The 26,586-nt window shown below is 35.3% G+C and overlaps 4 protein-coding genes and 1 pseudogene across 12 annotated transcripts; 4 read left to right on the top strand and 1 right to left on the bottom strand.

Moving 5' to 3' along the window:
• Positions 1 to 596: 596 nt before the first annotated feature.
• On the top strand, positions 597 to 3,730 carry LOC110602418 (60S ribosomal protein L19-1). The gene is made up of 5 exons (XM_021739934.2): positions 597 to 810; positions 2,479 to 2,601; positions 2,773 to 3,086; positions 3,213 to 3,259; positions 3,332 to 3,730. The coding sequence occupies exons 1-5, from the start codon at positions 699 to 701 to the stop codon at positions 3,354 to 3,356; spliced, it is 621 nt and encodes a 206-aa protein (XP_021595626.1). The 5' UTR covers positions 597 to 698; the 3' UTR covers positions 3,357 to 3,730.
• A 910-nt stretch (positions 3,731 to 4,640) lies between these two features.
• LOC110601960 (phospholipase D zeta 1) lies at positions 4,641 to 15,391 on the top strand. Of its 8 annotated transcripts, none has more exons than XM_021739375.2 (20): positions 4,642 to 5,282; positions 5,716 to 5,817; positions 5,956 to 6,071; positions 6,154 to 6,313; positions 7,746 to 7,916; positions 8,763 to 8,936; positions 9,659 to 9,901; positions 9,991 to 10,107; positions 10,457 to 10,596; positions 10,708 to 10,857; positions 11,333 to 11,489; positions 11,561 to 12,070; positions 12,435 to 12,545; positions 12,736 to 12,882; positions 12,960 to 13,157; positions 13,344 to 13,445; positions 13,927 to 14,058; positions 14,201 to 14,266; positions 14,726 to 14,787; positions 14,879 to 15,391. In XM_021739375.2, the coding sequence occupies exons 1-20, from the start codon at positions 5,010 to 5,012 to the stop codon at positions 15,123 to 15,125; spliced, it is 3,378 nt and encodes a 1,125-aa protein (XP_021595067.1). In that variant the 5' UTR covers positions 4,642 to 5,009; the 3' UTR covers positions 15,126 to 15,391. The 8 variants fall into 8 exon arrangements, with proteins under 8 accessions (XP_043806945.1, XP_043806946.1, XP_021595067.1 ...); XM_021739376.2 differs by having other exon boundaries at positions 4,643 to 5,282; positions 6,172 to 6,313; XM_043951010.1 differs by lacking the exon at positions 10,457 to 10,596 and having other exon boundaries at positions 4,641 to 5,282; positions 10,745 to 10,857.
• Positions 15,392 to 16,372: 981 nt separating this feature from the next.
• LOC110601804 (probable protein phosphatase 2C 34) lies at positions 16,373 to 19,207 on the top strand. Its single transcript, XM_021739127.2, has 6 exons — positions 16,373 to 16,693; positions 17,181 to 17,435; positions 17,645 to 17,950; positions 18,155 to 18,272; positions 18,367 to 18,590; positions 18,849 to 19,207. Exons 2-6 carry the CDS (start codon positions 17,193 to 17,195, stop codon positions 19,062 to 19,064), a joined length of 1,107 nt encoding a protein of 368 aa, XP_021594819.1. The 5' UTR covers positions 16,373 to 16,693; positions 17,181 to 17,192; the 3' UTR covers positions 19,065 to 19,207.
• A 62-nt stretch (positions 19,208 to 19,269) lies between these two features.
• Positions 19,270 to 21,074, bottom strand: LOC110601806 (annotated as a pseudogene).
• A 6-nt stretch (positions 21,075 to 21,080) lies between these two features.
• On the top strand, positions 21,081 to 26,394 carry LOC110601805. Of its 2 annotated transcripts, none has more exons than XM_043951259.1 (8): positions 21,081 to 21,472; positions 21,560 to 21,690; positions 21,773 to 21,850; positions 21,977 to 22,021; positions 22,131 to 22,175; positions 22,303 to 22,354; positions 22,707 to 22,740; positions 26,012 to 26,394. In XM_043951259.1, exons 1-8 carry the CDS (start codon positions 21,178 to 21,180, stop codon positions 26,175 to 26,177), a joined length of 846 nt encoding a protein of 281 aa, XP_043807194.1. In that variant the 5' UTR covers positions 21,081 to 21,177; the 3' UTR covers positions 26,178 to 26,394. The 2 variants fall into 2 exon arrangements, with proteins under 2 accessions (XP_043807194.1, XP_021594821.1); XM_021739129.2 differs by having other exon boundaries at positions 21,083 to 21,472; positions 22,707 to 22,803.
• The last annotated feature ends 192 nt before the right edge of the window (positions 26,395 to 26,586 follow it).

Here is a 26,586-nt window from a genome sequence, read left to right as displayed (position 1 = left end):
TTATTAAAATATAATTTTAGATGATACACCGTTAATAAAAACATATCCTTCGTTTAGAATTAAAAAAAATTAATTAATTTATTTTCTTATAATTTTTATGATTTCAAATAAAAACATTTCATTTTTTGTTATTAATAATTTTTAATAAAATAAAGTGTAATCTTTCATAATTTTATTTAAATTCTTTCTTTTACAAAATAAATCATATTAAATAATATGATAATGTATATATTATTTAATATAAAAATTAATTAGTCTGACATTAAAACATTATATCAAGTTTATGTTTGCACACCGCTTACAAAATAAATTATAATGGAATCTCTTATTACTAAATTTTATTTTTTATTTTAATTTTTTTAAAACTATATAAAATAAGATCATTATTTATAATAATTAAAGAGTGTAAATTACGTCTTCTCAATCAATTTTATTTAAATTTATTTAATAATTAATATGTTTTTCACAAAGGGATTAAAATAGCAAAGTTAAATTTAAAAAGTCGACATATTTGTCATTTAAAAAAATTAGAGAGCTAACTGTGCAATTATAGATATTCTTTGGGCAATTTATGTAAATATCCGAAATGAAAAACCCCTAACCCTAAACTATTCAGTATGCCATAGTATAACATTGCCTCTGCATCCAGTCGTAAAACCCTCCTTTTGCCTCTCACGCGAGTGATAACAAAGAGAAAGATGGTTTCCTTGAAGCTCCAGAAGCGGCTTGCCGCTAGCGTGCTCAAGTGCGGGAAAGGCAAGATCTGGCTCGATCCTAATGAGGTCAATGAAATCTCCATGGCCAACTCCAGTAAGTTCCCTTTTTCTTACTCCTTCAAATGATTCATTAATTTCCAGAATTAAAGACAAAACAGACTTGGTAGAGATGTATGAACTTTAGGTCCTAAGTGGATCAATTTATACATATAGTTTGATCCATAATTCTCAATTTAGATAGTACCCAGAATCCAAAATCCAAGCAGAAAACTAGGATGCTCTTTAGAAACTCACATAATATATTGGTCATTAAATCATCTAATGTACAGGTCATTAAATCACCGAGACCCAGTTGTACGCACAAAATTCACTGTCGAAATAAAGCAAAAATTCACAAAACAAATATTTTTATTTTTAATACAAAGAAATGAAAAGACATTATATGTTTATGCAAATATTAAAAAGAATACAAATATTAATTTCCTTTATTAATTTTAAAATTGTATTGATTTTATTTCCTTATTTATATTATAAATGTAAGTAATTAATGTATTTTCCTTAATTATATTGATTAACATTATTTAATGCCTTAATTGAATTGGTAGTGAATAGAAAGTGTTAATGATAAAGAATCGAATTAGGAGAGAAAAAAAATTTTTCATTAAAAGTTATATCCCCCTTGAAAATTTAGTAAAAAAACCTTATATAATTTGAATTTATTTCCTTTCTTTATTATTTTTTTTCCTCACTATTCAGGTTCATTTATTATTTTTCTCTTTCCTTAACTGTAGTATAATTAATCAAACAATTTTTCCTTTAAATGTAAATATATTGCCTTAATTATATTCCAAGTTATTATTAATTAAACATTCTGTTATATATTTTTTAGATTTTTTTAATTTATTTTTTGAAAAATCATTGCTTGGCTTTGGCTACCATGCAGCATGTGTTAAATATTTTAACCAGCTGTTCCAGTCCAGTTCAGTTCATATATGTTTATATATAAAGAGGAATGCTAGCTACCTTCATTTGAGAAAGTGATCGTCTATCACTCTCCTATTGATTGAAGTGTATCATAAATAGTGATTAATTAATGAAAGAAAAGGATAATTAATCATAAGATAGAATAACAAAGACTTTTCAACAAATAGGATGGAGAATGTTAGACGATTACTTTCTCAAGTAACAGTAGCTAGCATTTCTATTTTTAAATATAAACTAGTCTAGTTGGTTTCACAGGCTGGGGAAGGAGGATGTTAACTGCCCCTCTTGGTACTGGTTCTGGGTCCTATCCGGACATTCACCTGGCATAGTATGAGGCACGCATTATTGAGATGTGACCTCTAGGAGGGCTTTGTATAAGTTAAAAGGCCTGAATATTTGAAGGAAGTAGAAAATTATGGGGAAGTATGTCTCTGATTTATCTTTTTTTTACTTTACTATCTGAAATAATTCTCTCTCACTCTATAACCCAGGATGCAGCATTTAGAAGACTGACATGTATAACCATTGTAAATGTTTCATTAATTGAGTCCAGTTTGTTTCTCACACAGCAAGATCGGGCATATGTGTCTTACTGTTTAGATTTATTCTATTCTATGGCTCTTTTCATATGCTCAACTTTTATGAGATTTTTTTTTCTAACATCTGGTCTTTTGAATGATTTTTATCTTTTGAAGGCTAATATTGCAAGTTGTTTTTAGATTTATTTATTTTTCTTTTCCATGATTCTGTAATTGTTTGTCATGGTTACTGATTTCAGGGCAGAACATCAGAAAGCTAGTGAAGGATGGTTTCATCATCAGGAAACCAACAAAGATTCACTCACGTTCTCGTGCTCGGAGAATGAAGGAGGCCAAGAGAAAGGGTCGTCACTCTGGATATGGTATGGCTTCATATTGAAATGTGTGAGTCGGTTCAGTTGGATGTAATTTCATGCCCATATCAAAACGACGACCAACATACACTTGAATATAGATGTCTTGCACGAATCATGGGTTGCAGTACTTCCTCGTGGTAGTGATAAGAATTATGATACACTTCTTTATGTTTTCAGGTAAGCGCAAGGGTACTAGAGAAGCTAGGCTACCAACTAAGATCCTCTGGATGAGGAGAATGCGTGTTCTGAGGCGCCTGCTGCGCAAATACCGGGAATCAAAAAAAATTGACAAACACATGTATCATGACATGTACATGAAGGTGAAAGGTAATGTTTTCAAGAACAAACGAGTTCTGATGGAAAGTATCCATAAATCGAAGGCTGAAAAGGCAAGAGAGAAGACTCTGTCTGACCAGTTTGAGGCTAAGCGTGCTAAGAATAAGGCAAGCAGGGAGAGAAAAATTGCTAGAAGAGAGGAGCGTTTGGCACAGGTTGGATAAAAATTTTTAATGCTAATTTTGGTGCAGTTTATCTTTGAAAAATGTCGTTTAATCATTGCAAACATGATATTCTTTTGTGCCTACTTGTGGATTGTAATTTTTTCTCTTGTATCACAGGGACCTGGAGCGAAAGCACCACAAGCACCTGCCCCTCAGCAGGCTGAGTAAGCCGCCTAGCGACTTTGTTGTATTTGCCATTTTGTAATGTACAAAATTTATATTTTCTGGTTTTCCAGGGGATCGAAGAAACCTAAGAAGTGATTGGACTCTGTTGAATGCTGGAGGTTGATAGCTGAGTTGCTCGTACTGATATCTGGCATAGGAGCTTGTTTCCTAAAGCTATTATGTTTTTGTTTTAGGGAAACCTTCAATTTATTCGAAGTGTAGAATTCCACTAGATGTAGTTCCTTTGCATATATGTTGAATCTGTTTTTTCCTTTGATAAATTAGTTTACCAAACATTATGGAACTGACAATTGGGACACGAGGAGATTAACTTTGTTTTCTCTTTTGGTGAACACAAGTGGAACTTTATTTAGAAAATCCAGTGGCATCAGGGATGAAAAAAAGGCCTCCTGTATTTTTAGGGGTGATGGACTTGGAATGACCAAAGGCCCGGAAATTTTTCTTTTGCATATGCCTGGTTGGGTGCTTTGATTGTATGACTATCACTTTGAAGTTGATCTACTAGGTCGATGTTTTTAATTCAGATTGTTGGATGTTGCCATTTTTTCTAGAGCGTATTTATAGTGCCACCTACTCCGTCTCAGCTTCCATCAATGGGAGCTGATGTGGCCTTGGTGATGGCAGCACGCTGTACGTCCTTGAAAGTTAATTTTTAACTTTTCAAGAAGTATGTAATTTAATTTTTTAAAAAGTTAAAAGAAAAAATGTTAACTAAATAAAAATAATTTTCATATTTTATAGAAATTTTAAATTTTTTAAATGAGTTATTTCATTCAACTAAATAAGGACTAAGTAGTAGTAATCTAAGTTACTCTAACCAAATAAGGCCCAAGTAGTAGTAACTCTAGCTATCAAAGTTATTAAGGGTTAAATTTTATATCAACCTGTGTGTTCAATCTAGCAGGTGCAGGAAAAATAAAAAGGTGGCATGTTCTTGCTGCCTGCCGGCGCTTTATTGGCTTAATGAAATTTTATGGTATTGCTTCCGCAACTAATATTTTAAGGCATTAAAAAAATTAAAATCTATTATGTTTTAATCAAGTAAATTGTTATTCTATCAGCAAATGATGTTTTCCAAAATGTTTTAAAACTCGGCCACAAATGGGTTATCAATTTTGCATACTTGTTCTCATTGGTAATCTGGTTGCGATTCTTGCATGTGGTATGCTAGTAAAGGCTTTCTTTTTCTATTAACTATGCGGTGTACATATATATGGGATTAATCCATTGGTTATGCTAATGTTCATTTTTATTTGTAGTTGGCTTTAACAGGATAATGGTGTTAAAATTGAATGGTAGTTGGTTGAGAGTCGGCCTAAATCAAACTTTAGTATGAATCACCAATATTGTAACATATTATTACATATATCTCCGGTCAGATTGAAGATTAAAGCAAATTTTTATATCCGACCGCACTCTCACGCACTAATCAATGAAAGAAAAAACAGATCCGTTTCCTTGAAAAATCGGACAATCCATAATCCACATCTAAAACGGCAATTTCAAAGCAACCACAGTTGACGTCGCCTGTGTTGCTTGTAAAACTCCCACTTCCAGTTGAAGCCAAACTACCTTCTTTCCTTCTCAAACTTTACAGATTTGACGATTGTTTAGTTTCCATCTTCTTAGATCCGAATTAATTAAATCCATCCAAAACCACTTCAATCTTCTCCTTCTCTCCATTGGATTTAACGAGACTACTGAATCCTATCATATATTCCTTATCGAATGGCTTCGTCGGATCAGTTTATCGGCGGGACTAGTGGTGGTCCTCGATACGTCCAAATGCAATCAGAACCGTCGACGCCGCAGCATCATCAGCAACAGCATCACCAGTCCATGTTGTCGTCATTCTTCTCTTTCACGCAGGGCGTTCCCCCGGAGGCCACTCGGATTTTCGACGAATTACCGACGGCCACCATCGTCTCTGTGTCTAGACCTGATGCAGGCGATATTAGCCCAGTGCTTTTATCTTATACCATCGAGGTTCAATACAAGCAGGCAAGAATTCATCTCTTTAATCTCATTTTCTTCCCTATTAATGAATATATTGTATTATTTTTTGGAAGTGAATTGAAAATGAGATTTCGATGATTCTAGACGATTGTGATCAGTTTCAGTCTATTCAATAGGATTTTCTTTCTAAAAACAATACAATTGATCAAGTTTATTTGGTTTTAAGCTGCGTCCATAATTGCGTCATCATTGCCTTCTCTGTGAAGTGTCATTTCCTTTCTCTCTGTTTTTCTTTTGTTTTTTCCCCCCCGATCAACTATGTTTGCTATTATCTATTTGTCTATATGAACTTCATTGTATGAATTGATCATACGTGTTAAAATTTTCTCAAGTGCTTCTAAAATTCGTAAGGTGAGAATTCGTGGCATTCTTTTTTTTAAAAGAAAATTGTTAATCCGTTGCATTTTTTCCTGACCAGTTCAAGTGGCAGTTATTGAAGAAAGCAGCACAAGTATTCTATTTACACTTTGCATTAAAGAGACGGGCTTTTTTTGAAGAAATTCATGAGAAGCAAGAGCAGGTGTGTGCAAAATGACGTCCATCTGCTTTTCATGTCTTGGGTTTCACATAATTGAATTTTATCTTTTTATATTATCAATTACATTTGTTTGAAAGGTGTCTGGTTTTGATATGCTTTTATTGGAACATTATATTAAAGGTTAAAGAATGGCTTCAAAATCTAGGAATAGGAGATCATGCGCCAGTTGTGCAAGATGATGATGATCCTGATGACGAGACTATTCCCTTGCATAACGATGAAAGTGCTAAAAACAGGTAGTACTCTTACATGTTAAGGAGGACACAAACATCAATTTGTCATTCTTTGTGATAAACTTGTAATTTTTATAGTTCTTAGGGGTGGTTTTTTGTTCAGAGACGTTCCATCAAGTGCTGCCTTGCCAGTTATTCGTCCAGCCTTGGGGAGACAGCATTCCATGTCAGCCAGAGCAAAGGTTGCAATGCAAGAATATTTGAATCACTTTCTAGGAAATTTGGATATTGTCAACTCCCGAGAGGTATGCTCAATGCTTAGACTCTTTATTTTTCAAGTTTGCAATGCTCATCTTTTTTTTTTCCTTTTTCTTTTTCTTTTCTCCAAGTGTTCTATGAATGCAAATTGGTGATAAAAATTATGTATTAAGTAATTTTGGACAATACATTTGTGGCCACATCTTTAAGTGGGTGAAATGACATTAGATAATATAGCCTAACAGAAGTGTACACTGGTTTCCATATCTGTAGCCTAACAGAAGTGTTAATTTAGAAGCCATTGTGCTGCTTTAACTTTAATGCCATCTTGCTCAAACTTGCCTCAGCATCTAGATTTTGTTAGAGATCAGAATTTAAACCCAAACCCAAGAGCCATTCCGCTAAGGGTCTATTACAGGAAACGATTCAGAAATGACAAGGCAAGGGCTGGGGAATTTGATGAAGAAGGACACTTGGCAGAATATTAGAAATCAGTTACCAGGAATCTAGGATACAAGGACAGGAGGACAGCTGGTGAGGGTGTGTATAAATAAGTATAGTGTGAGGAGAGAGGGGGTATGTATTTTCATCTTCTTTCTGCTTAGGCTGGGCTAACATTGTTAATTTAAACCCAAACCCAAGAGCCATTCCGCTAAGGGTCTATTACAGGAAACGATTCAGAAACGACAAGGCAAGGGCTGGGGAATTTGATGAAGAAGGACACTTGGCAGAATATTAGAAATCAGAGTTACCAGGAATCTAGGATACAAGGACAGGAGGACAGCTGGTGAGGGTGTGTATAAATAAGTATAGTGTGAGGAGAGAGGGGGTATGTATTTTCTTCTTCTTTCTGCTTAGGCTGGGCTAACATTGTTAGTCGAGAGGTACTCCTGGAATTGAGTTCTTGATTAATAGAAGGCTCAATACAAATATTTCTCCATTTCTGTCTCTTGCAGCCATTGATTAAGTTCCTAACTCTATCAGATTTGCTCATTATTTTTCCTTTTATATTTATTTTTTTGCTTAATATGATTCACTTATATTTTATTGAACCACAGTCAATTTAAACTGCAAATTTGATGTCATATTTACTTGATTCCATGTTATTGATGATTCTGTGAAGTTCAGCCATTAAAATTTTTTTTAAGCATGCCTTTTCGCTCCAGTTTTCTCACTGTTGCATCTCTTAACTTGTTAGCTGCTGCTCAGTTTAGCTCTATAAACGTTCTGGAAGGGAAGGCTCTGATTGCTGTTTGTGTTTAGATAGATATTATCTCCACCTGTGTCATGTGATGATAAATTATGCAAAGTTGCATGCAGATAATTCAAAATGATTGATTGTTAAATCAGTAATTGTACCTTCATATTCTGAATTTTTAATGCTTTGTGATAGCTGATTGCTAGGCGTTTGGACTTTTTCCCTATTTTTCTCCCTAACCATGTTGTTTTTGATATATGTCCTTAAAAATTGGAAAGTAGGTTTGCAAATTCTTGGAGGTATCTAAATTGTCCTTCTCTCCGGAATATGGTCCTAAGCTGAAAGAAGACTATGTTATGGCAAAGCACTTGCCAAAAATTCCAAGGAATGACGATTCTAGGAAATGTTGTGCTTGTCACTGGTTTAGTTGTTGCAATGACAACTGGCAGAAGGTATTGCAACCTTGTAAGCCTGATATGTGGTGCTGAATCATTACTTTTCAGTTTTTGAAAAAATCTGAATAATTATTGTGGAATATTCTTCTAGGAATATGTACACAAAGCTCTTGCATTAAAGTGTAATTTAGATGCACATGTCTACATGAGGATTTCTCCAATACCTTCTCCTTTTATAATTTAGGTGGTTACCTTTGGTCCTACTGTTATAATTTGTATAATTGCATTTAAAAATATAATAAAGATTATTTAAAAACATTTCTTCTTTATACATCTATTTAAAACACAGTTTTAATAGGTACTGTTGAATCCCACGTCGGTTGTGGAAATGGGTAATGTGCCCCTTATATGGGCCATAGGCACTCCTCCCCCTTGAGCTAGCTTTTGGGGTGAGTTAGGCCTGGCCCAAATTTAACATGGTATCAGAGCCTCCCCATCCGATGTTGGGCGCCCCATAAATGTGCCACGCACGAGTAAAAATTCTAGGTGTGAGGGGGTGTGTTGAATCCCACATCGGTTGTGTAAAGGGGTAATGTGCCCCTTATATGGGCCATAGGCACTAGCTAGCTTTTGGGGTGAGTTAGGTCTGGCCCAAATTTAACAGGTACAACTTAGGCTGATATTTTTAGGAAAAGTAAATCTCCTATTGGGTAAGACATAAAAGAGCTAGTCCAGAATAATCTATGGATTTCTCTGTAGAAGTTTAGTTATGAATAATTTCGGTCATGAAAGCAAAGTGATTGGGGAGGCTCATATATGACGAAGAATTAGACTGCTATGCTTTCTATAGATTCTCTGATAAGAGAAATCATGCTAGTTTCCTGGTCTTATGATTTTGTGCAGGTGTGGGCTGTATTGAAACCTGGATTCTTGGCCTTGCTGGCCGATCCTTTTGATACCAAACCTCTGGATATAATTGTTTTTGATGTACTACCAGCTTCAGATGGTAGTACTGATGGTCGAATAGCATTAGCAGGAGAAACAAAGGAACGCAATCCTTTACGTCATGCATTTAAGGTAAGGAGCACCTGCTTTCCCTGGTAGATAATTTCTCTATGTTGTACTGCCATTCAAGGATTCATTTAAACTTTCTTTTTGGCCTTCATCTTAAAATTTTAATGACAATGTATTCCTAGTGCTCTGCTGATATGGGTGTATCCTGGTTTAAGCATCTGCTGGTTTTGTTGAACTGAAGAGATTTTTGATATGTGGGAGCTGAAGTTACCAATCTATTTGCTGATGCCATGCTTTCTTGCTATTTGTTAATGTTTGACTAATTATATAGGTGATATTCATAGATTGAGACTTTCTTGCTATGGGAGAGACCACATATAAAATGGTTGAGAAGGAAGTTTTTGGTTCTCTTGTTTATTCAAGATATGAGTAATTTTGGAAGTATATAACAAGATTTTACTCACAAGATAATTGACACTCATAGACTTACTTTCTTGCCATGGAACTGACTTCTTGAAATCCATTCACTTAATTAGATATCGATTCACTTCTTTTCAACCTTCTCTGATTTTTTCAGTTCTTTTCTGAAACAATTGGTTTAGGGCTTATATGACCTTCCAATAGAGAAAATAATGCACAGAGTACCATACCTGTGTAAATTTTTCTAGTTAGTGATGTATCTTATTATTACCTTTTCCACTGAACACATTAATTTTTTTGAGTGATTGTCTATCTATACAATTCAGATTGTGGCACTTGCTAACAGATTATTTTAAGCTTTGAAGGTCACATGTGGTAATCGGAGCATAAATTTACGAACAAAGACTGGTAGTAGAGTTAAAGATTGGGTTGCTGCAATTAATGATGCTGGACTTAGGCCTCCTGAAGGTTGGTGTCATCCTCATCGCTTTTGCTCCTTTGCTCCTCCTAGGGGTTTGACTGAAGATGGTAGTCAGGCTCAATGGTTTGTAGATGGTAGGGCAGCATTCAGTGCTATTGCTTCATCAATCGAGGATGCTAAATCAGAGGTCTGTCTTTTCCAGCTCAATCACATATAATTCAGGTGTGCTAGGCAATAGTTATCGTGATGCTTAATGGTTTTTAAAATTTTTTGCAGATATTTATTTGTGGCTGGTGGTTGTGCCCAGAACTTTATTTACGACGTCCTTTTCATGCGCATGCATCCTCTAGGCTTGATTCTTTGCTGGAAGCCAAGGCAAAGCAAGGAGTTCAGGTACTTGCTATTTTCTTTACTATTTTAACATTGTTTCTGCTGCAATTGTTTAAAAAATAGCTCATTTATTTTTATGTATTGTATGAGAAAACTGGTCAGTAATTTGATTAAGCATTTATATTGAGATAATGGGTTGTGAATCCTTTGTATGGACATGAATCCTTTACTCATAATCTATTGATGGCAAAATAGAGTTGACCTTTGGGAGGAATGGTAGAAAAGATTTTTCAGCACTTTGTGCTACTACGAACTTCATCGACTCTTTCATATAGATTGTTAGGGTCCCATTTCTGGTTCTGTTTGGATTTCAGTGATTTACATTAGTTTAATGTAAATCTCATTACTGCAGATATACATTCTTCTATATAAGGAGGTGGCTCTTGCTTTGAAAATCAACAGTGTATATAGCAAGAGAAAGCTTCTTAGCATCCATGAGAATGTGAGAGTTTTGCGTTATCCTGACCACTTCTCTAGTGGTGTTTACCTCTGGTATGCACTGTTGGAAATTTTAACAGTCTTTAGTAACCACCAACTTGTTAGCTATTTTCTTTAGTAGAGTAGATTTCTTCAGTTTCTGATATACAGTTTGGTTACTTATAGGTCCCACCATGAAAAACTTGTCATTGTTGATTATCAGATTTGCTTTATTGGAGGACTGGATTTGTGCTTTGGCCGTTATGACACATGTGAACATAGAGTGGGTGACTGCCCTCCTCTTGTCTGGCCTGGGAAGGATTATTATAATCCAAGGTAGGTTAATTTTTTCTGGAAGAATATTGAATGAACATTTGTCAATGTTGTGGATAACAAATTCGAGTGATCTGCTACGATACTTTTGATCTTATCCTATATCTATTGCTGTTGATTGTTGTTCTTGTTCTTCAATTCACACATCATCTTTGAAGATGTGCTATGAAAATTATTCAAGATTAATATATGAAATATCTGAACATGAGCATTTGAAGGATCATACTCAATCAAAGAGATATAAATTCATGGTGTTTTGAGCTTTTAGCATATTTTATTTTTGCCTTGATAGTGAGAGAATATGACCTACTAGTCCAATATTACCGAGGCACTAAAAAACTTATGTGCAGGGAGGTTGGGACTTGGGAGTCTGAAAATTCTCTAAGGTGTCAATGATTCTAATCAATGAGCTGCATAATTGATAAGGAGTATGCTTGCATATTATAAGTAAAATGAACTTCCAATTTTTACATGTCAGGGAATCTGAACCTAATTCATGGGAGGATACGATGAAAGATGAACTGGATCGTGGAAAATATCCTCGAATGCCTTGGCATGACATCCACTGTGCACTATGGGGACCACCGTGTCGCGATGTAGCTAGACATTTTGTTCAGCGTTGGAACTATGCAAAGGTCAATTAATACCTCAGATCAGTATTATCATTTGTGGCAATCTTGTAATATTAGAATTTGCATTTTTCCAGAGAAATAAAGCTCCTTATGAGGAAGCAATTCCACTACTTATGCCTCAGCAGCATATGGTTATTCCACACTATAGGGGAAACAGCAAAGAGTTGGAGGTTGAAATTAAGAGCGTTGAAGATAATGGTGAAGGAATTAAAAGGCAGGATTCTTTTTCGTCTAGATCATCTTTACAAGATATCCCTCTACTTTTACCTCAAGAAGCTGAAGGGCCAGATGTTTCAGGTGGAGGCCCAAAATTAAATAGGTGTGACTCCACTCCTGGCAGAAGTCTCTCTCTTGGATTTCGGAAATCCAAAGTTGAACCTGTTGTTCCAGATATGCCAATGAAAGGCTTTGTGGATGACCATGGTGTTATGGATCTTCATGAGAAGATGTCATCAGATCTACTGCCACAGACTGGCACCAAAGCTTCAGATTTGGAGTGGTGGGAAACTCAAGAGCGGGGAGATCAGATTGGTTTTGGAGATGAAACTGGTCAAGTTGGTCCACGTACCTCATGCTGTTGTCAGGTGGATTTTTTTATCATGGTCTAATATTAAAAATCAACTGCTAAGGAGATATCTGATGGTCTCAACACCCTGGCTGGGACCAATAGTTTACTCCTCTTATGGGACCTTATCCAACTTAATTTGTGCTAAATATTTTTTGCAGGGGCGAAACTAGAATATTAGTTTTTGCCCCTCCAAAATCCTTAAAATGAAATAATAGGTGAAAAATTGACATGTGTGTGCTGCATGCGGGGTGGGTATTCACCTTGCCAGACCAGGGTATAATTAATTTTTCATTTACTGTTATGGAGCTAGTCAACACTCATTTTGTTTATCTATAAAATTTAGTCTGTGTGCTGCATTCAATGGTCACCTCATTTTTCAGGTGATAAGGAGTGTGAGCCAGTGGTCTGCTGGAACAAGTCAAATTGAGGAGAGTATTCACCATGCTTATTGCTCTCTCATTGAAAAAGCAGAGCATTTTATATATATTGAGGTATAATCTTTGGATGTAATTGTAACTTTAAACACTAATCTTGCACAACATGGACACTCTCACACATTTCTGTTGGTTTTAAGTTTTCCTCATTGGAGTGTTTTAGGGTTTGAGGTCACAGAGGCTTGGCATATTTTCTATTTTTCTCTTCCTTTTTTCTGACTTCTGCTTATGCTTTTGGGCTGTGTAGAATCAATTTTTTATATCAGGTCTTTCAGCAGATGACACTATACGGAATCGTGTATTAGAATCATTATACCATCGTATAAAGCGAGCATACAATGAGAAGAAGTGTTTCAGGGTTATTGTTGTCATACCTCTTATTCCTGGTTTCCAGGTTCAAATTCTTGATTACTTCCTCTTAATTTAAATTTTGGGCATGTAATTTTTTTTGCTTACTGATTAGTTTTACAGGGGGGTTTGGATGATAGTGGTGCTGCATCTTTGAGAGCCATAATGCATTGGCAATATCGAACCATTTGCAGAGGACAAAATTCAATATTGCATAATCTTTACGATGTTCTTGGTCCAAAAACACATGATTACATTTCCTTTTACGGTCTTAGAGCTTATGGCCGACTTTTTGATGGTGGTCCAGTGGCCACCAGTCAGGTATTTGCTTGTAGGCATTCATCATTTTAGAAAATAAGTTATTATGATTCCTCGTTCATTGGCAAATGCTGTTTTTCTGCATCATGGCTCAAATTTAGGACACCTTAGTCATGTTCTGTACTAAGGTTCACTAATCAGTAAGTTCCCATAGTCCCTGTCAAATCATATTGTTATTCAAATATGCAGGTGTATGTGCATAGTAAAATCATGATAGTTGATGACTCTGCAACTTTGATTGGATCTGCTAATATCAACGACAGGAGTTTACTTGGTTCGCGAGATTCAGAGGTATCACTTATTTCATGGTCCTTTTGAAACAACTGGTTAAGAAATTTTGATCATAGTCTAAATTTGCTTACAACATATGGCAATTTCAGAGCTTATATTTCACAAGTTTCTACTGAACCTTGAGGACATTGAAATTGACATTGTGCAAATTTACTCTCTTCAAGGAACCGTCTTAGACAATATTAACATTCTTACTATCAATAAAATTACGAGGATTCTATGAACCAAAAACATCTTTTCCAGGGTCTTGATTATTATTTTGGGTTGCTACCATTTTGGTTTGCACATGGCATTCATTAACTGATGACATTCTTTTTTCCACTGGAAATTTACATATGGCAATATTGTTTTTCTTGCCACCCACTTTTCTCTGATCCCTGTGTAACATATAGGCTTTTGTAAGTTTCACTTTGTCTCTAATGAATAGTCTTTTAAGACTTGTGGAGCAGCTTCTGAGTTATTGCAAAATCTGTTTTTCTAGATCGGTGTGCTCATTGAAGACAAAGAGTTTGTTGAATCCTCAATGGGAGGGAAGCCTTGGAAAGCTGGAAAATTTTCTTCAAGTCTTCGCCTTTCTTTGTGGTCTGAACACCTTGGTCTTCATGCCAAAGAGGTCAGTATACCTAACTATAGAAATATCTACAGCTAAGCAAATGAAAAAAATTTTAATGTGGGTAAATTATAGTATTGCAGTAGCCTGTGCAGTTTTGCTGATAATGTAGTCCCTCTTCTTTTCTTTTTCCTTATCATCTCAGATGAATCAAATAATAGACCCAGTAGTTGATTCAACTTACAAAGACCTGTGGGTCGCGACTGCAAAGGTGAGAAGCAGAAAGAATCGTAATTTATTTGAAGCCCAAAATTTTTGTAAATAGAAGTTTGCTTCAAAAGTGAACTTAGTGGAGAGAGTTTTTTTTTTTGTGTGCGTGTGGGGGGGGGGGGGGTATTATTATGGCTTTCTGTGGCTAGAAAGAGGGGGGAAATAATTTTGTTCTCATTTTACGTATAGAAGAACAATGCTTTGAAGATTTAAAATTCTGAAGAACAATTTGGCTGAGCTTTCTTAACTTTAAGAGGCCCAGAGCCCGGTTGCATCTGGCTGACCCACTGTGGCTAATCTGGTCACAGTTTGACCAGAATTATATGGTAGATCTACCTACCTTGCCACATAAAAAACTCCTTCTTGTCTGAACCCCAGATCAAGTACTAATTTGGTGAATTGCATTTGTATTGAATTTGGTCTCAAATTAACAATCATTTACTGGTGATTCAATCGACAGACAAATACCACCATCTACCAGGATGTCTTTTCTTGCATTCCCAGTGATCTCATACATTCCAGGTATGGATTCCCTCTATATAGCATTTCCCCCCTTTTCGCCCTAATGTTTTTCAATCAATTTAGTGTGTTGTAACTATTCACATACTCACAGAGCTGCACTTAGACAAAGCATGGCCTTCTGGAAGGATAGACTTGGCCACACTACCATTGATTTGGGAATGGCCCCAGAAAAGCTTGAATCGTACCAAAATGGAGACATGAAGCAAACTGATCCTATGGGGAGATTGCAGGCAATCCGTGGACATCTTGTTTCTTACCCTTTGGATTTCATGTGCAAGGAAGATTTAAGACCTGTGTTTAATGAGAGCGAATATTATGCTTCCCAAGTTTTTTATTAATCACTCAATAGGTGTAGGTCATTTTAATTATTTATCTGCAGCGTAAAGTGTTTTTCATCCTGGAGGTAAATGCCGTTTGAATGAGCGTTTTACCTTCTGGTGGTGAGCAATTGCAAGGTAATGATTGATTTGCTGAATTTCTTTTCTTTTTTCTCTTTGCAAATAATACTAGAAAGAGGAAAAAGAAAATGGAAAAGAAGCGAAATGTAAAATGAGCACTGTTGTACCAAATTCACAATATACCTTCTTTGCTAATAGTTGCTTCACAAGCATCCAATCGTTTAATAGATTATGAGATCGGATGACTCTTTCATCGTATAATTAAAATTTCTACATGGATGCGTGTGAATGGTGTGTGTTAAATCAAGGGTCTCTTATCATTGATGCTTTAAGTTCCATGCTTAAAGAGTAGCTACTTGTCCATGTGTTTTATGGCCCCAGACACGACAGTTCATGTCCATCAAGGTACAAATATTCTGCTGTTTATGGATATAGGCCTATAATGTTGATCGCAATCATGGGGTCATAATCATCTTTAAAATGTTTCACATCCTAATCCCTAATTCCATGGTCCCCCAAATTGACTCCTTAAAATTCAGCCCATGTGTTTGGTTGGGATCATCGTGAGCTGTTTTTAGTTCAACATCTTTTCGTAATCATACATTTATTTTAATCATGTTGCAATCGACAGCTCTTCAAGATATATAATTTTATTGTAGTTCTCTTACAACCAAGCAAATATCTTATTGTAATCGCTATGAACCGATCTTTCCCTATCATATGCCTATTTTATATATGCTCTTCACCGACTTTTTATTTATTTATTTATTATTTATTATATCTGCAATTTCATTGTTGTTGCTAATAATATCTTTTTAAATTTATTTGTACTAAACTTTAAAAAATATAATGCTAATGATGACGTAAACTGCACAGCCACTTGTCAAGCAAATCAGTTCCTTAGATTTTGACCCACTTTTATGTAGATCATAATAATAACAACAATAATAACATTACCTTGTACTAATCTTGTATCCTAAACTAAACACGGCTGTGATGCAAGAAAAATTATAAAATATTTCAAGTGTATTAAAAATAATATATTTTATATTTATAAGTATATAATTCTTTTTTAAATATAAACAATGAATTCAATATATATATATATATATATATATAGAGAGAGAGAGAGAGAGAGAGATGGATAGATAGTGTATCAGTGTATGTGGTGCGAGAGCACTCTACTCTGACCAAAGAGACGGATTTTTAACCGTGTAGTGGCCTAGTCAAATGTCTAAAATGTACACAACCCATTCACATACTAAGACAGCCTATAAATGGCATAATAGTCATTTACTCTATCCAAACTTACTGTAAAGCCATACATTAATTACTCACGTACTTAAGAACTTGAAAAGCTGGAAAGATGACAGGAAATGGAGTACAAGCGACGAGAAGAAGCCTTTGAATATCCAAGCGACAGATTTGCTTGCCGTCGTGACGTAATATCTCGGATGCTCCGGCGAAGTTAATCGGTCTTTTTGTGGACCAAGTCGCTTAAGGACAAGGTTTTCTATGCTTCCTTTTCTTTTATTGACTTTGGGATATGATCGATCATATGTAGCCAGCAAACTTTGATTTTGCTTCTCTTGGAAGTAAACTTTTTTTTTTCCCTTATGTTGAAAAATTTTTCAGTCGGTGGTGATTTCATGCGCTGGATTTAGCTTGGTTGAAAAACTTTCAGAGCCGAATACAAAAGAAGAGAGTTTGAAACCTTTTAGAGTGTTAACTCAGTGAAAGCAGTCACGTGAAAACAATTATATTTTGAATCCTGAATTTCTGAATTTCATAATATAGATAACGAAGGACGTTCTGTATGTTTGTTCTTATGAATTTCTTGATTAATGAAGCCAATTCTAAATTAGCTCTAGGAGAAAGTGAATATGCACTTCGTATGTTTGTTTTTATGATTTTACTGAAAATCAATGAGATTATTTCAAGTTTGAAATATTAATAGATGTAAATCAGCTTTATTAATTTGTTTATTGTTTTTAGGTAGCGAAAGCAATGGTGCTTTTTCCGTCTCTTTTTGATGGATTAGCGAGGTCAGTATCAATCAAGAAAGGGAAGAACTCCCAAAAAGATGTTGGAAAGGAAGCTGCAGAAGCTTTGGCAAAGGATGCAAGGAAGAGCGAGTTGATATTGAGTTCCTCAGGCATTGTCAAGTCCAACAGATCAAATAATTTTGCCTCCGTCTGCTCCAAGAGAGGGCAGAAAGGAATCAATCAAGATAGCTTGATTGTGTGGGAGGTATGTCAATTCACTTTAAATATTTATAGGCTGACTATCATAGAAGTTAGAAAAAGTTTGCTCATGTACCGGTTGCTTTTGCTCTTCGAGGTTGCTCCTTATTTGACTCAACTTAGCCTCAGTCCCAATCTAATTAGAGTCCATATCAAGTGATGTATTGGTCTTTCTAATTGAATATTAGTTTTTCGGGCTTGTTTTTGATTTGGTAGGAATTTGGATGCCAAGAGGACATTATCTTTTGTGGGATTTTTGATGGGCATGGTCCATGGGGACATGTTGTTTCCAAAAGGGTTAAAGAATCTGTTCCTTCTTCTTTGCTGTGTAATTGGCAAAAAACACTTGCACTGACATCGCTGGACATGGATTTCAAAATTGAATTGGATAGAGATCATCAGTTTGATATTTGGAAGCAGTCGTATATGAAGACTTATGCTGCCATTGATCAGGAACTTAAGCAGCATCCCGACATCGATGCCTTTTGCAGTGGTACTACAGCCTTAACAATCATTAAACAGGTTAATTGCTTTTTTCCATTGTTCGATGTGGCATATTCAGGGACTCTTTATCTTTTTGGCTAATTTAATGTTTCATCACTCGTAATATCTTAATTATATTTTTCTAGATGACTTCAACGCAAAATAAAAAGTTTCCTAAAGCAGAAGTAAATTTATAAAGTGAACGAGAAGTAGCCTAAAATTTTTCGCCAATGTTATCTGCAGGGCGAACACCTTGTTATAGCAAATGCTGGGGACTCAAGGGCTGTGTTGGCAACAACTTCTGATGATGGCAGTTTGGTGCCAATTCAGCTTACCATCGACTTCAAACCCAGTTTACCCCGTTAGTGCTCTTCCTCCTTCGTTATATAATCAGTGTTCTATACAAGTGAGCATTTTGTTACCTGAAGATATTATCCTTTTTATGGTGGTTGTAGAGGAGGCTGAACGAATAACACAATCCAACGGTCGAATATTCTGCTTGCATGATGAGCCAGGTGTATATAGGGTCTGGATGCCAAATGGAAAGAGACCGGGACTGGCATTATCAAGAGCCTTCGGTGACTACTGTGTAAAAGATTTTGGGCTCAGTTCAATACCTGATGTGACCCAAAGAAGCATAAGAAGCAAAGATCAGTTTGTCATTTTGGCAACGGATGGGGTATGCCTTTTTCTCGATATCATTTCCCATCATAAAAGAATCACCTTTAAATTTTCCTTATCCTTATGCCTGACTCTGTCGTTCAGAAATGCTAATTTTCTCTTTTAATTTGGTTGGCAGATTAGCTAATTAGAGCTTAGGCTAATCAAATGAATAAAATAGTGGAATGAGTTCATATAATAATTGCTACTGTAATACACTTCACCCACATTCTAAACAAAGTGGAACCTGACTAATTTGAGGCACTGTTTTCCACAGCTATGGGATGTTATTTCCAATCAAGAAGCAGTCCAGATTGTTTCTTCAACACCAGATAGGGAAAAATCGGCTAAAACTTTGGTTCAATGTGCTGTTCGTGCATGGAAATACAAGAAAAGAGGCATTGCCATGGATGATATCTCAGCCATATGCCTCTTCTTTCACAATTCACCAACTCAACAGGTTGACCCATTGATGATCTTGAAACAAGCATAAGCGATCGAAATTGTGTAATGAATGGCAAAAGAAACCATTCAGTGCCTGCAGACCTTGTATGTAAATGGGAACTGTGTTGGACGAAGAACATCAAATTGAATAAACAGCACCTGAATATCAGGCTGCCTCAATATTATCTTTCAGTCTATTAGTTACTTGGATGCATTGTCTTCTAGTGCATATTTTCACTTGTAGAAAAGAAACATATAGCCAAAATAAAAAAGTGATAAAAAAAATAGGATCCAACAGCAAATGAATTCAAACCATCTTTTAACATCCAAAAAAAGGGTCAGTTTTACAATAAGCCTAGGGGAATAGCTTCCTAATTTCTTGCCGCTTGCACTCTCCGTGTCTGTGTTGCAATCATTTGAGGCACAACAGTAGCATACTGCACAGCCGTGTGTTGCGGAGTATAGTAATCCAAGAGACCATACTCCGCAAAGTTAGGTTCCATATGCAAAAAATGACCAGGTACTGATCTTTTTTGAGATGGCTTCTTGCATATATCAACAAATTCTTCCATGATTTGTCTGGCCTTCTCCATTGGAGATATGGGAATATACTCAACCTTCAAAAGAATGGCTTGTGGTTTTAACAAACAAGTCTCAACAAGCAATGGAGAAAGACAATAAAAAGCATTATTACAGGCATGAGACAGCCAGCATGGGCATGATTTAATAATGTCAAATTTAATTCATATCATAAATTACCATGAAAGCAGCTACACTAGAAGATTATTGTGCTCAGTCCTCAGTCCTACACCTTCAGAAAACTAAGAACTATATAGAAGCAAAGATTCTTTCTAGCAATAGATTGGATTTCAACATTCAGCTACAGAAGCTTTAACGTTTTTGATGAAAATTAAGTGCCAGGTGAGCATTGTGAATCCTATATATAAACCGGATCAAGGCAAAGGCGATATCTCTATAAACATAAATTATTCCAAAAGTTGAACTTGAAATCTGAATCTGCATTTGCATTCATAGGAGAAAAAAGCCCCAAACAAGCACTAGTAAATAAACACATCAAACCATCCAAAGAAAGCAGAGCATCAGATAAAATGAACGAAACATCAAATAGCTTTAAACAATGACAAATTTGGGCAATTTATCTTCGGATTGAAAACATAACATGCAAGTTCATTACCTCCATAACAATTCCTCTCAAGTTCTCCGAATGACTTGGAACAACCTTTCCCACTCTCAACTGAAAGTCTCCAAGTTGATACTGAAACCCCTCGCATAAAACAAATTACAAACATCAAACAACACCACAGATTAAACTAACCAAAACAATCGCATTTACAAAGGCCACCCTCGATTTGTAAGACTGCAGTTTCTCCATTACGGTCTGAATTGTTCAATCCGCCTCGACAACGAGCCTTTGACCCCGGATCATGAAATAGTACTTGTTTGGCTGCTTCCCAAGAAATCCCACGGGAACTCCGAAGTTAGTGACTGGTCTGTTTTACCAAATTAAATCAAATTTCAGAATTATTTTCTTTTTTATATATTAAAAGAACAAAGAACTGGAGCTTAACTCAGAAACAAACATGATAACCTCGAACCATGGGTTTATAGGAGGTTAGAGTAGCTTTCCACCTCCCTTCTTTAACTCCGTTGATGCTCTCTACGCATTGTGAGACCTCGTTGAGGATTTGGGTGTTCACCGTTGTTCCTGCATTGCTTGCCAATGCAAAACCCTATACATATAAATTTGAATTCGTAACTTTAATCCATAAAAAAGAAGATCAATTTGATCTTTCTTTCTAGGATTACATGCTTACCATTTTAGCGGCATCCTCTTCGGTGGAAATTGGAAGCAGCAATCAGTGAAGACCAGAAGCAGAGATGATCCTTAAAAAAAAAAAAACAAACCAAAAGACCAGAAGCACTCGAGCAGAGAGCCAAAGACGAGACGAGCCGAAGCACGACGTCGTATACTACTTGTAAAATAAACAAAAATAGAGGTCCCAAGATGACCAAAATGCCCCTGTCGTTGAACAAAATCACAAGTGCACCGCTTCAGAATCGGAGTCTACTCTCCGTCTGTCGTCTGTCGTCAGTATCAAGCAGCCACCATCTCCAATGTAATTTTCCAGCTTATTTCTCATATGACAACTTCTCTCTCTTTCCCTCCCCCATTCTTTCACGCTTCTCCACGCCCTTGTCGGGCTTATTCTCGTCAATCTCCGATCATCCTATTGCCTCTTAACAGTTCACCTATCTGTTCACTTAGATTATCTTCCAATTCTTTCCACCAGAGAATTATCCGCCGACTTCCTCCGATCATGTCCTCGGCTATCTCTCAATCGGGAATTACCGAACTCAGTGACGAGTCCGATTTCCATAGCCTTCTTTCTCCCTCCGGTCTCATCTCCATCTGTGGCTTCGGTTCTCTTCTCTCCGGCACGTTTTTTTTTTCGACATCATTTGACTAAATTTAATTTACACATGTTGTTTATTGGTTGTTTGATTTGATGTTTAATGGAACAGAGAGAAGCGCAAGAAGCACATTTCCTGATCTGGCGAATTTCAGAGTTGCGAGATTGAACGGATTCCGGCGCGTGTTCGCTCATGTGGCGCCCATCTTCTTCGAACGTGGCATCGCCAAGCCTGAAACTAAGGTATCTAAACTGCTATAAAAAATGCAAAGACAAATCTATTAGCTTTTGATGTAAATGTGTGTGAATTTATGAACGTTTGCAGGAGATTTCGAGCTTGAGCGTGGAGCCTTGTGAAGGTGAAACTCTTATAGTTACAGTTTTTGAGATTGATAAATCAGAGGTACATGGGAAGCCATATATGCTTTTGAGTTGTTATGTTCTATTCTAGTTTGAAGAAATGGGGAATAATTAGGTGAGTGTATGTGTTGGTGATAACTTTATCTAAATGTGTTATTTTTGGAGTCAGATTCCTGCTTTTATGGAAAGGGAGCTTGAGTTTCGATTTCTAGCCGTGAGTTGCTGGATTATTTTTGCAATTATTACTGTTCTTCGATTGATCAAAGCTATTTTCAAACAGCTGTTTTGTGTTTTTTTTTTTCTTTTCCATCTCCCTTTGGCAGGTTGTGCCTGAAACAATAGATGGCAAGCCATTTGATAGTCGAGCGGTATATGGATGTTGATATTTTTAGTTTGCAGTAGCTTGCTCTTCACTTTCGTTATATATAATATTTGCTTTGCATGAGCACGTCAATTTTCTAGTTAATAGACTGCTGGATCGCAAATTGGTTGCAGGTGCTTTGTGCTCATTACAGTGATGAGGAATTTTTCCAAATTAGATGCCAAGGTAATGTCCCTCCAACTGGGTTACTGCCCATAAGGTGGCACAGAGAATAAGAATGTTGCACATTTTCTGGTTTATGTATTTCATGAGCATGTGACCACCTTCCATTCCAGGTGATATTCTGTAATATCTATTTTTCTGATTGCTGACTTTAATAAACAAGATGATGGTTCAATCATCTAATGATGAGGTTCTCTACATGTAGCAATTAGAAATATCATTTTGATGTCTGAGGTCATGTTCTGAATCACGCCTAATTGTAATTTTGCATTTCCTAATTGTTGTTGGCGCTTTTTTTGCCATCGTTTAACTGTAACACAATGCAATATGATATCCGCCATCTAATTTCATGCAGGGAGCAGGGAGATTTATTTTCAGCACTATGGCAGGTATGACATCCATAAGATCTGGAGAGATGATATCTTACCTTGTCGTACCTATCTTCGGCACTGGTAAGTGCTACATCTGATAACATACTGCCGTGCAGTGTGGAAATTCTTATAGAACTCTTTCTTTATTGAATGGCATGGCATTACTTGCGTTTCACACAAAAAATCACACGGTGCCATCTTGTTTAAAATTACTTTTTCAATATAAAAACTGTTTATTAATGGAGTTGCACATATTTTAGCAGAATGAGGTAGAAACCAAATGGGTGCACATATTTTAGCAGAGTAAATAAGATACATCGACTCCAAAACAGCTCAACTAATTTTGCACATCAAAGGGAAACAAATAGACTTCTATTAAAGATAAAAAGGTTGCCAGAGTTCTTGCCTCGTTGATATGAAAATTTCACCAGTGTCTTCAATATAGGAACTCTTGTTCTGTGTTACCCTTAAACTTTATCTAATTGAGCCCGTTTATATCTTCTGGTCCCGTTTGTTTTTGAGCTGCCAGAAGAACAAGTTGAAGCTATTTTTATACCTAAAGTCTCAAGTCCTTAAGGTAAAGGTGCCAACAGTGACGGACCCACTTAGGGGTGGGCTCCTGAACTTTTTAAAAATTATAGCTCCTTTTATCTTTTTGAAATTTTAATATGGTATTTATGTAATTTTCATTAATTAAAGAAAAATTATTATTCAGTCTCTAAATTTTAAAAAAAATTTATTAATTTATCCTATTTAAAAATTATTCAATTAAAATATTTTTATATTTTATAAAATAAATTTTTTAATCTTTATAAATTCATGTTAATGTCTTGAGTATTTATATTATTTAGTTTATATAATTTTAATTATATGTATCATTCAATATCTATACATTTAAATATTTGTATTTTTTTTTTACTAAAGGTAAAATAATTTGACTACCGATTACTTTAACCTAGGGGTGAGCATTCGGTCGGTTCGGTTCAAAACCGAACCGAACCGAAAAAACCGAAAACCGAATTGTAGAATTTTACAAAAACCGAACCGAATAAGAGGAATAACCGAATCGAACCGAACCGATTTGGTTCGGTTCGGTCGGTTCGATCGGTTGAACCGATTTTCAAATTTTTTTTTTTAAATTCATTCTAAAATTCTATTAAAATATTTTAATTTTAACTTTTACAAATAAAAAATCAATAATAATCATAAAATAATATAAAAATTAAAATTTAACCTGGACAATTTATCATCAATTAATACAAATGCAAATATATTCATGCGAACCCCAGCTGAAATGCCCCAATACTCAATTCAAAAAGCAGTGTGTCATCGGATGTACAGATTGGGAAGATAAAATTTGAACGCAAGAATACAAAATAGAGCAATAACAGTAAAATAATACTAACCATAAAATAGCAAATTGAAACCAAGTATGCAATGACAACACCAGCAAGCAACAAAATTGCGTGGAAAGCGACCATAAAAATTAAAAACCAGAAGAACACTCCAAATTTCTGCCCACTGTAGCACCATCATCATCTCTTAATCAAATTATACTTCTGAAAATAATGTAGCATACACAAAAGCGTTTGTTATGGACAGAAAATGATGGGCATGGGAGAATAAGAATTTGAACCATGCAAAGCTAGTTGAACTTAAAGGAGGGAACCATAAATCTAAAACATATGAACAGGTCTCAAGAGAAGCAAGCTATCCCTTAATTGGCCAACACTCTTAACAATGTAATATGCTACAAGCGGATAGTTAAGGCATATGTTAATCTGTAGAGCGACGGCCGAAGATTGCGTGGAGAGCGACGGCCGACGATTGTGTGGAGACTGGAGAGAGAGAATAGAGAGCTACAGTGGAGAGTGACGACAGTCGGCGACTCAGCGTTGCAAGTGAAGATCGATGACCTGAGTTAGCCGCGATGGTTAATCGGTCGATGTCGGGAGGAGAGTGGAGGTTGGACGGTGGACGGTGGACCCGCTGGAAGTGGTGGAGCTCAGTGCTCAGAGAAGAAGAGGCACAGGTGTGACGGGAGGGGTGAGGCGGCGTGGAACCTGCGTCTCTACTCTCAATGGCACATCTTTTAGATTTAGGGCAAATGCTTATAAGGGTATATTTCAAAACGACGTAGTATAAGTGATTTCGGTTCGGTTCAGTTTAATCGAAATTTTTGAATCTAAAACCGAACCGAACCGAAATCACCGAAATTTTTGAAATGAAAAACCGAACCGAACCGAAATATATAAAAAACCGAACTAAATTTTTAAATCGGTTCGGTTCGGTCGGTTTTTTCGGTTTGAACCGAAATCTGCTCAGCCCTACTTTAACCTATGAACTAAACAATTTGGTTTTATAAAATACATAAATCTTTTAATTGAATGATTTTTATCCATGAACCTTTTATTTGAATGATTTTTATAAAGATGAAAATTAGTAAAATTTCTAAAAATTTAGAAATCTAATAATAATATTCTTATAAGTTTTCAATACCAATACAATCCTAAAGTAGCCATTCTAATTTATGTTTCTTTTATTATCTATTTTTTTTTTCAATTTAAAAAATATATATTTAATCTTTGAGAGTTTTAAATAAAAAAATATTTATAAGGTAAATTATTTATTAATTATTTAATTTATTGATTTAATATTTACATAGATCCCATAATAGTTAAAATTGAACACTTGAGATTATAAAAATTATGATAATTAAATACAAATTAATCATTTATTAGGAAAATGTTAAATTGATATATATATTATTAATTGTGCTTTAAATTTGTTAATTGTATTTTAATTTTTTATGAATTGATAAAATTAAACGGTAATAATTTTATCATTTTATGAAAATTTAGAGTGTTTAGTGTAAATAAAAAATGAATTTTTAGAGTGTTTAGTGTAAATAAAAAATGAATTTAATAGTTCACGGTTATATTTTAAATTTAAAAAATTTTAAATATAGATCAAAATATTAAAATCAAATAGTGTCTTTAATAAATAATAGTTTAGAGAATTCATATTAAAAAATTTTAAAAATTTAGATTTAATGTAAGCAAATTAATTTAATTTCTAAAATTTTATAATGTAATTTTATTTTCTCTATTTTATGTAAATAAATATTTTATATGAATTAAATGAAATTAAAATTGTAACTGAAAAAATATAATTAAGTCTCTTAACTTAAATTTCTGCGTCCATGACCGAATACCAATAAATTTCTACGAACTCTGATTCGATACGGCATTCTCTATATGTAAATTGAAAGTGGTAAAATGCCCTGCAGTGTGTTGGCAGCAAAGAATCTGGGCCGTGTCGCTCATGACAACTTTTTGGATCATACCTTCCTTGGAGATCGTAAAACAACCATCCGTGAGTATCTAGCAACAACTGGTGCAGGTATAATGGAAGAGGAGCCCCCAGAATCCCTGAAGACCCGTTATGGTGGCTGATATAAAAAATTGGTGATGTTTGAAGACAGGCTTCTTCGATCTCGCTTTCTCCATGGATCAGGGATGGGGCTAAAGAAAACTGTTTCCATGTTGTAACCCTTATTTTTGAGCCATTGATTGGAAGGCTTCTAGTAGGGAGAGGGAGCTTTTACCTTTATAAAATTAAAGCAAGAATTTTTATTGCAATATAACATGATCAAATTATCATCCTCCATAATTGTCATCCTTGTGGAATATCTCTATTTGTTAGCAATTTCTTGATCATCTACAACTGCTTCTTAACTGGCATTTCTTCCCCTATGCACTGGCGCCGGTTAGAGATTATATATATATATATAGTTAGGTATAGCTTATATTAAACTCTAAGATGTGTCATTTATTTTTATAAATCTTTTATGCCTAATTAAAA

Source organism: Manihot esculenta, chromosome 15 (assembly GCF_001659605.2).
Source record: "Manihot esculenta cultivar AM560-2 chromosome 15, M.esculenta_v8, whole genome shotgun sequence".
Lineage (NCBI taxonomy): Eukaryota > Viridiplantae > Streptophyta > Magnoliopsida > Malpighiales > Euphorbiaceae > Manihot > Manihot esculenta.
This window is presented reverse-complemented; position numbering and strand designations above follow the sequence as displayed.

Bases quoted from the DNA above. Each gene is read 5' to 3' on its own strand.
- LOC110601805 (XM_021739129.2), top strand. From the start codon at position 21,178: ATGACAACTTCTCTCTCTTTCCCTCCCCCATTCTTTCACGCTTCTCCA. The intron at 21,691-21,772 runs GTATCTAAACTG...GAACGTTTGCAG, and splicing joins TCGCCAAGCCTGAAACTAAG to GAGATTTCGAGCTTGAGCGT. The intron at 22,022-22,130 runs GTGAGTTGCTGG...TCCCTTTGGCAG, and splicing joins TTGAGTTTCGATTTCTAGCC to GTTGTGCCTGAAACAATAGA.
- LOC110601804 (XM_021739127.2), top strand. From the start codon at position 17,193: ATGGTGCTTTTTCCGTCTCTTTTTGATGGATTAGCGAGGTCAGTATCA. The intron at 17,436-17,644 runs GTATGTCAATTC...TTGATTTGGTAG, and splicing joins ATAGCTTGATTGTGTGGGAG to GAATTTGGATGCCAAGAGGA. The intron at 18,591-18,848 runs GTATGCCTTTTT...TGTTTTCCACAG, and splicing joins TCATTTTGGCAACGGATGGG to CTATGGGATGTTATTTCCAA.
- LOC110602418 (XM_021739934.2), top strand. From the start codon at position 699: ATGGTTTCCTTGAAGCTCCAGAAGCGGCTTGCCGCTAGCGTGCTCAAG. The intron at 2,602-2,772 runs GTATGGCTTCAT...TTATGTTTTCAG, and splicing joins GGGTCGTCACTCTGGATATG to GTAAGCGCAAGGGTACTAGA. The intron at 3,260-3,331 runs GTAAGCCGCCTA...CTGGTTTTCCAG, and splicing joins CCTGCCCCTCAGCAGGCTGA to GGGATCGAAGAAACCTAAGA.
- LOC110601960 (XM_021739375.2), top strand. From the start codon at position 5,010: ATGGCTTCGTCGGATCAGTTTATCGGCGGGACTAGTGGTGGTCCTCGA. The intron at 10,108-10,456 runs GTACTTGCTATT...TCATTACTGCAG, and splicing joins AGGCAAAGCAAGGAGTTCAG to ATATACATTCTTCTATATAA. The intron at 14,788-14,878 runs GTATGGATTCCC...ACATACTCACAG, and splicing joins AGTGATCTCATACATTCCAG to AGCTGCACTTAGACAAAGCA.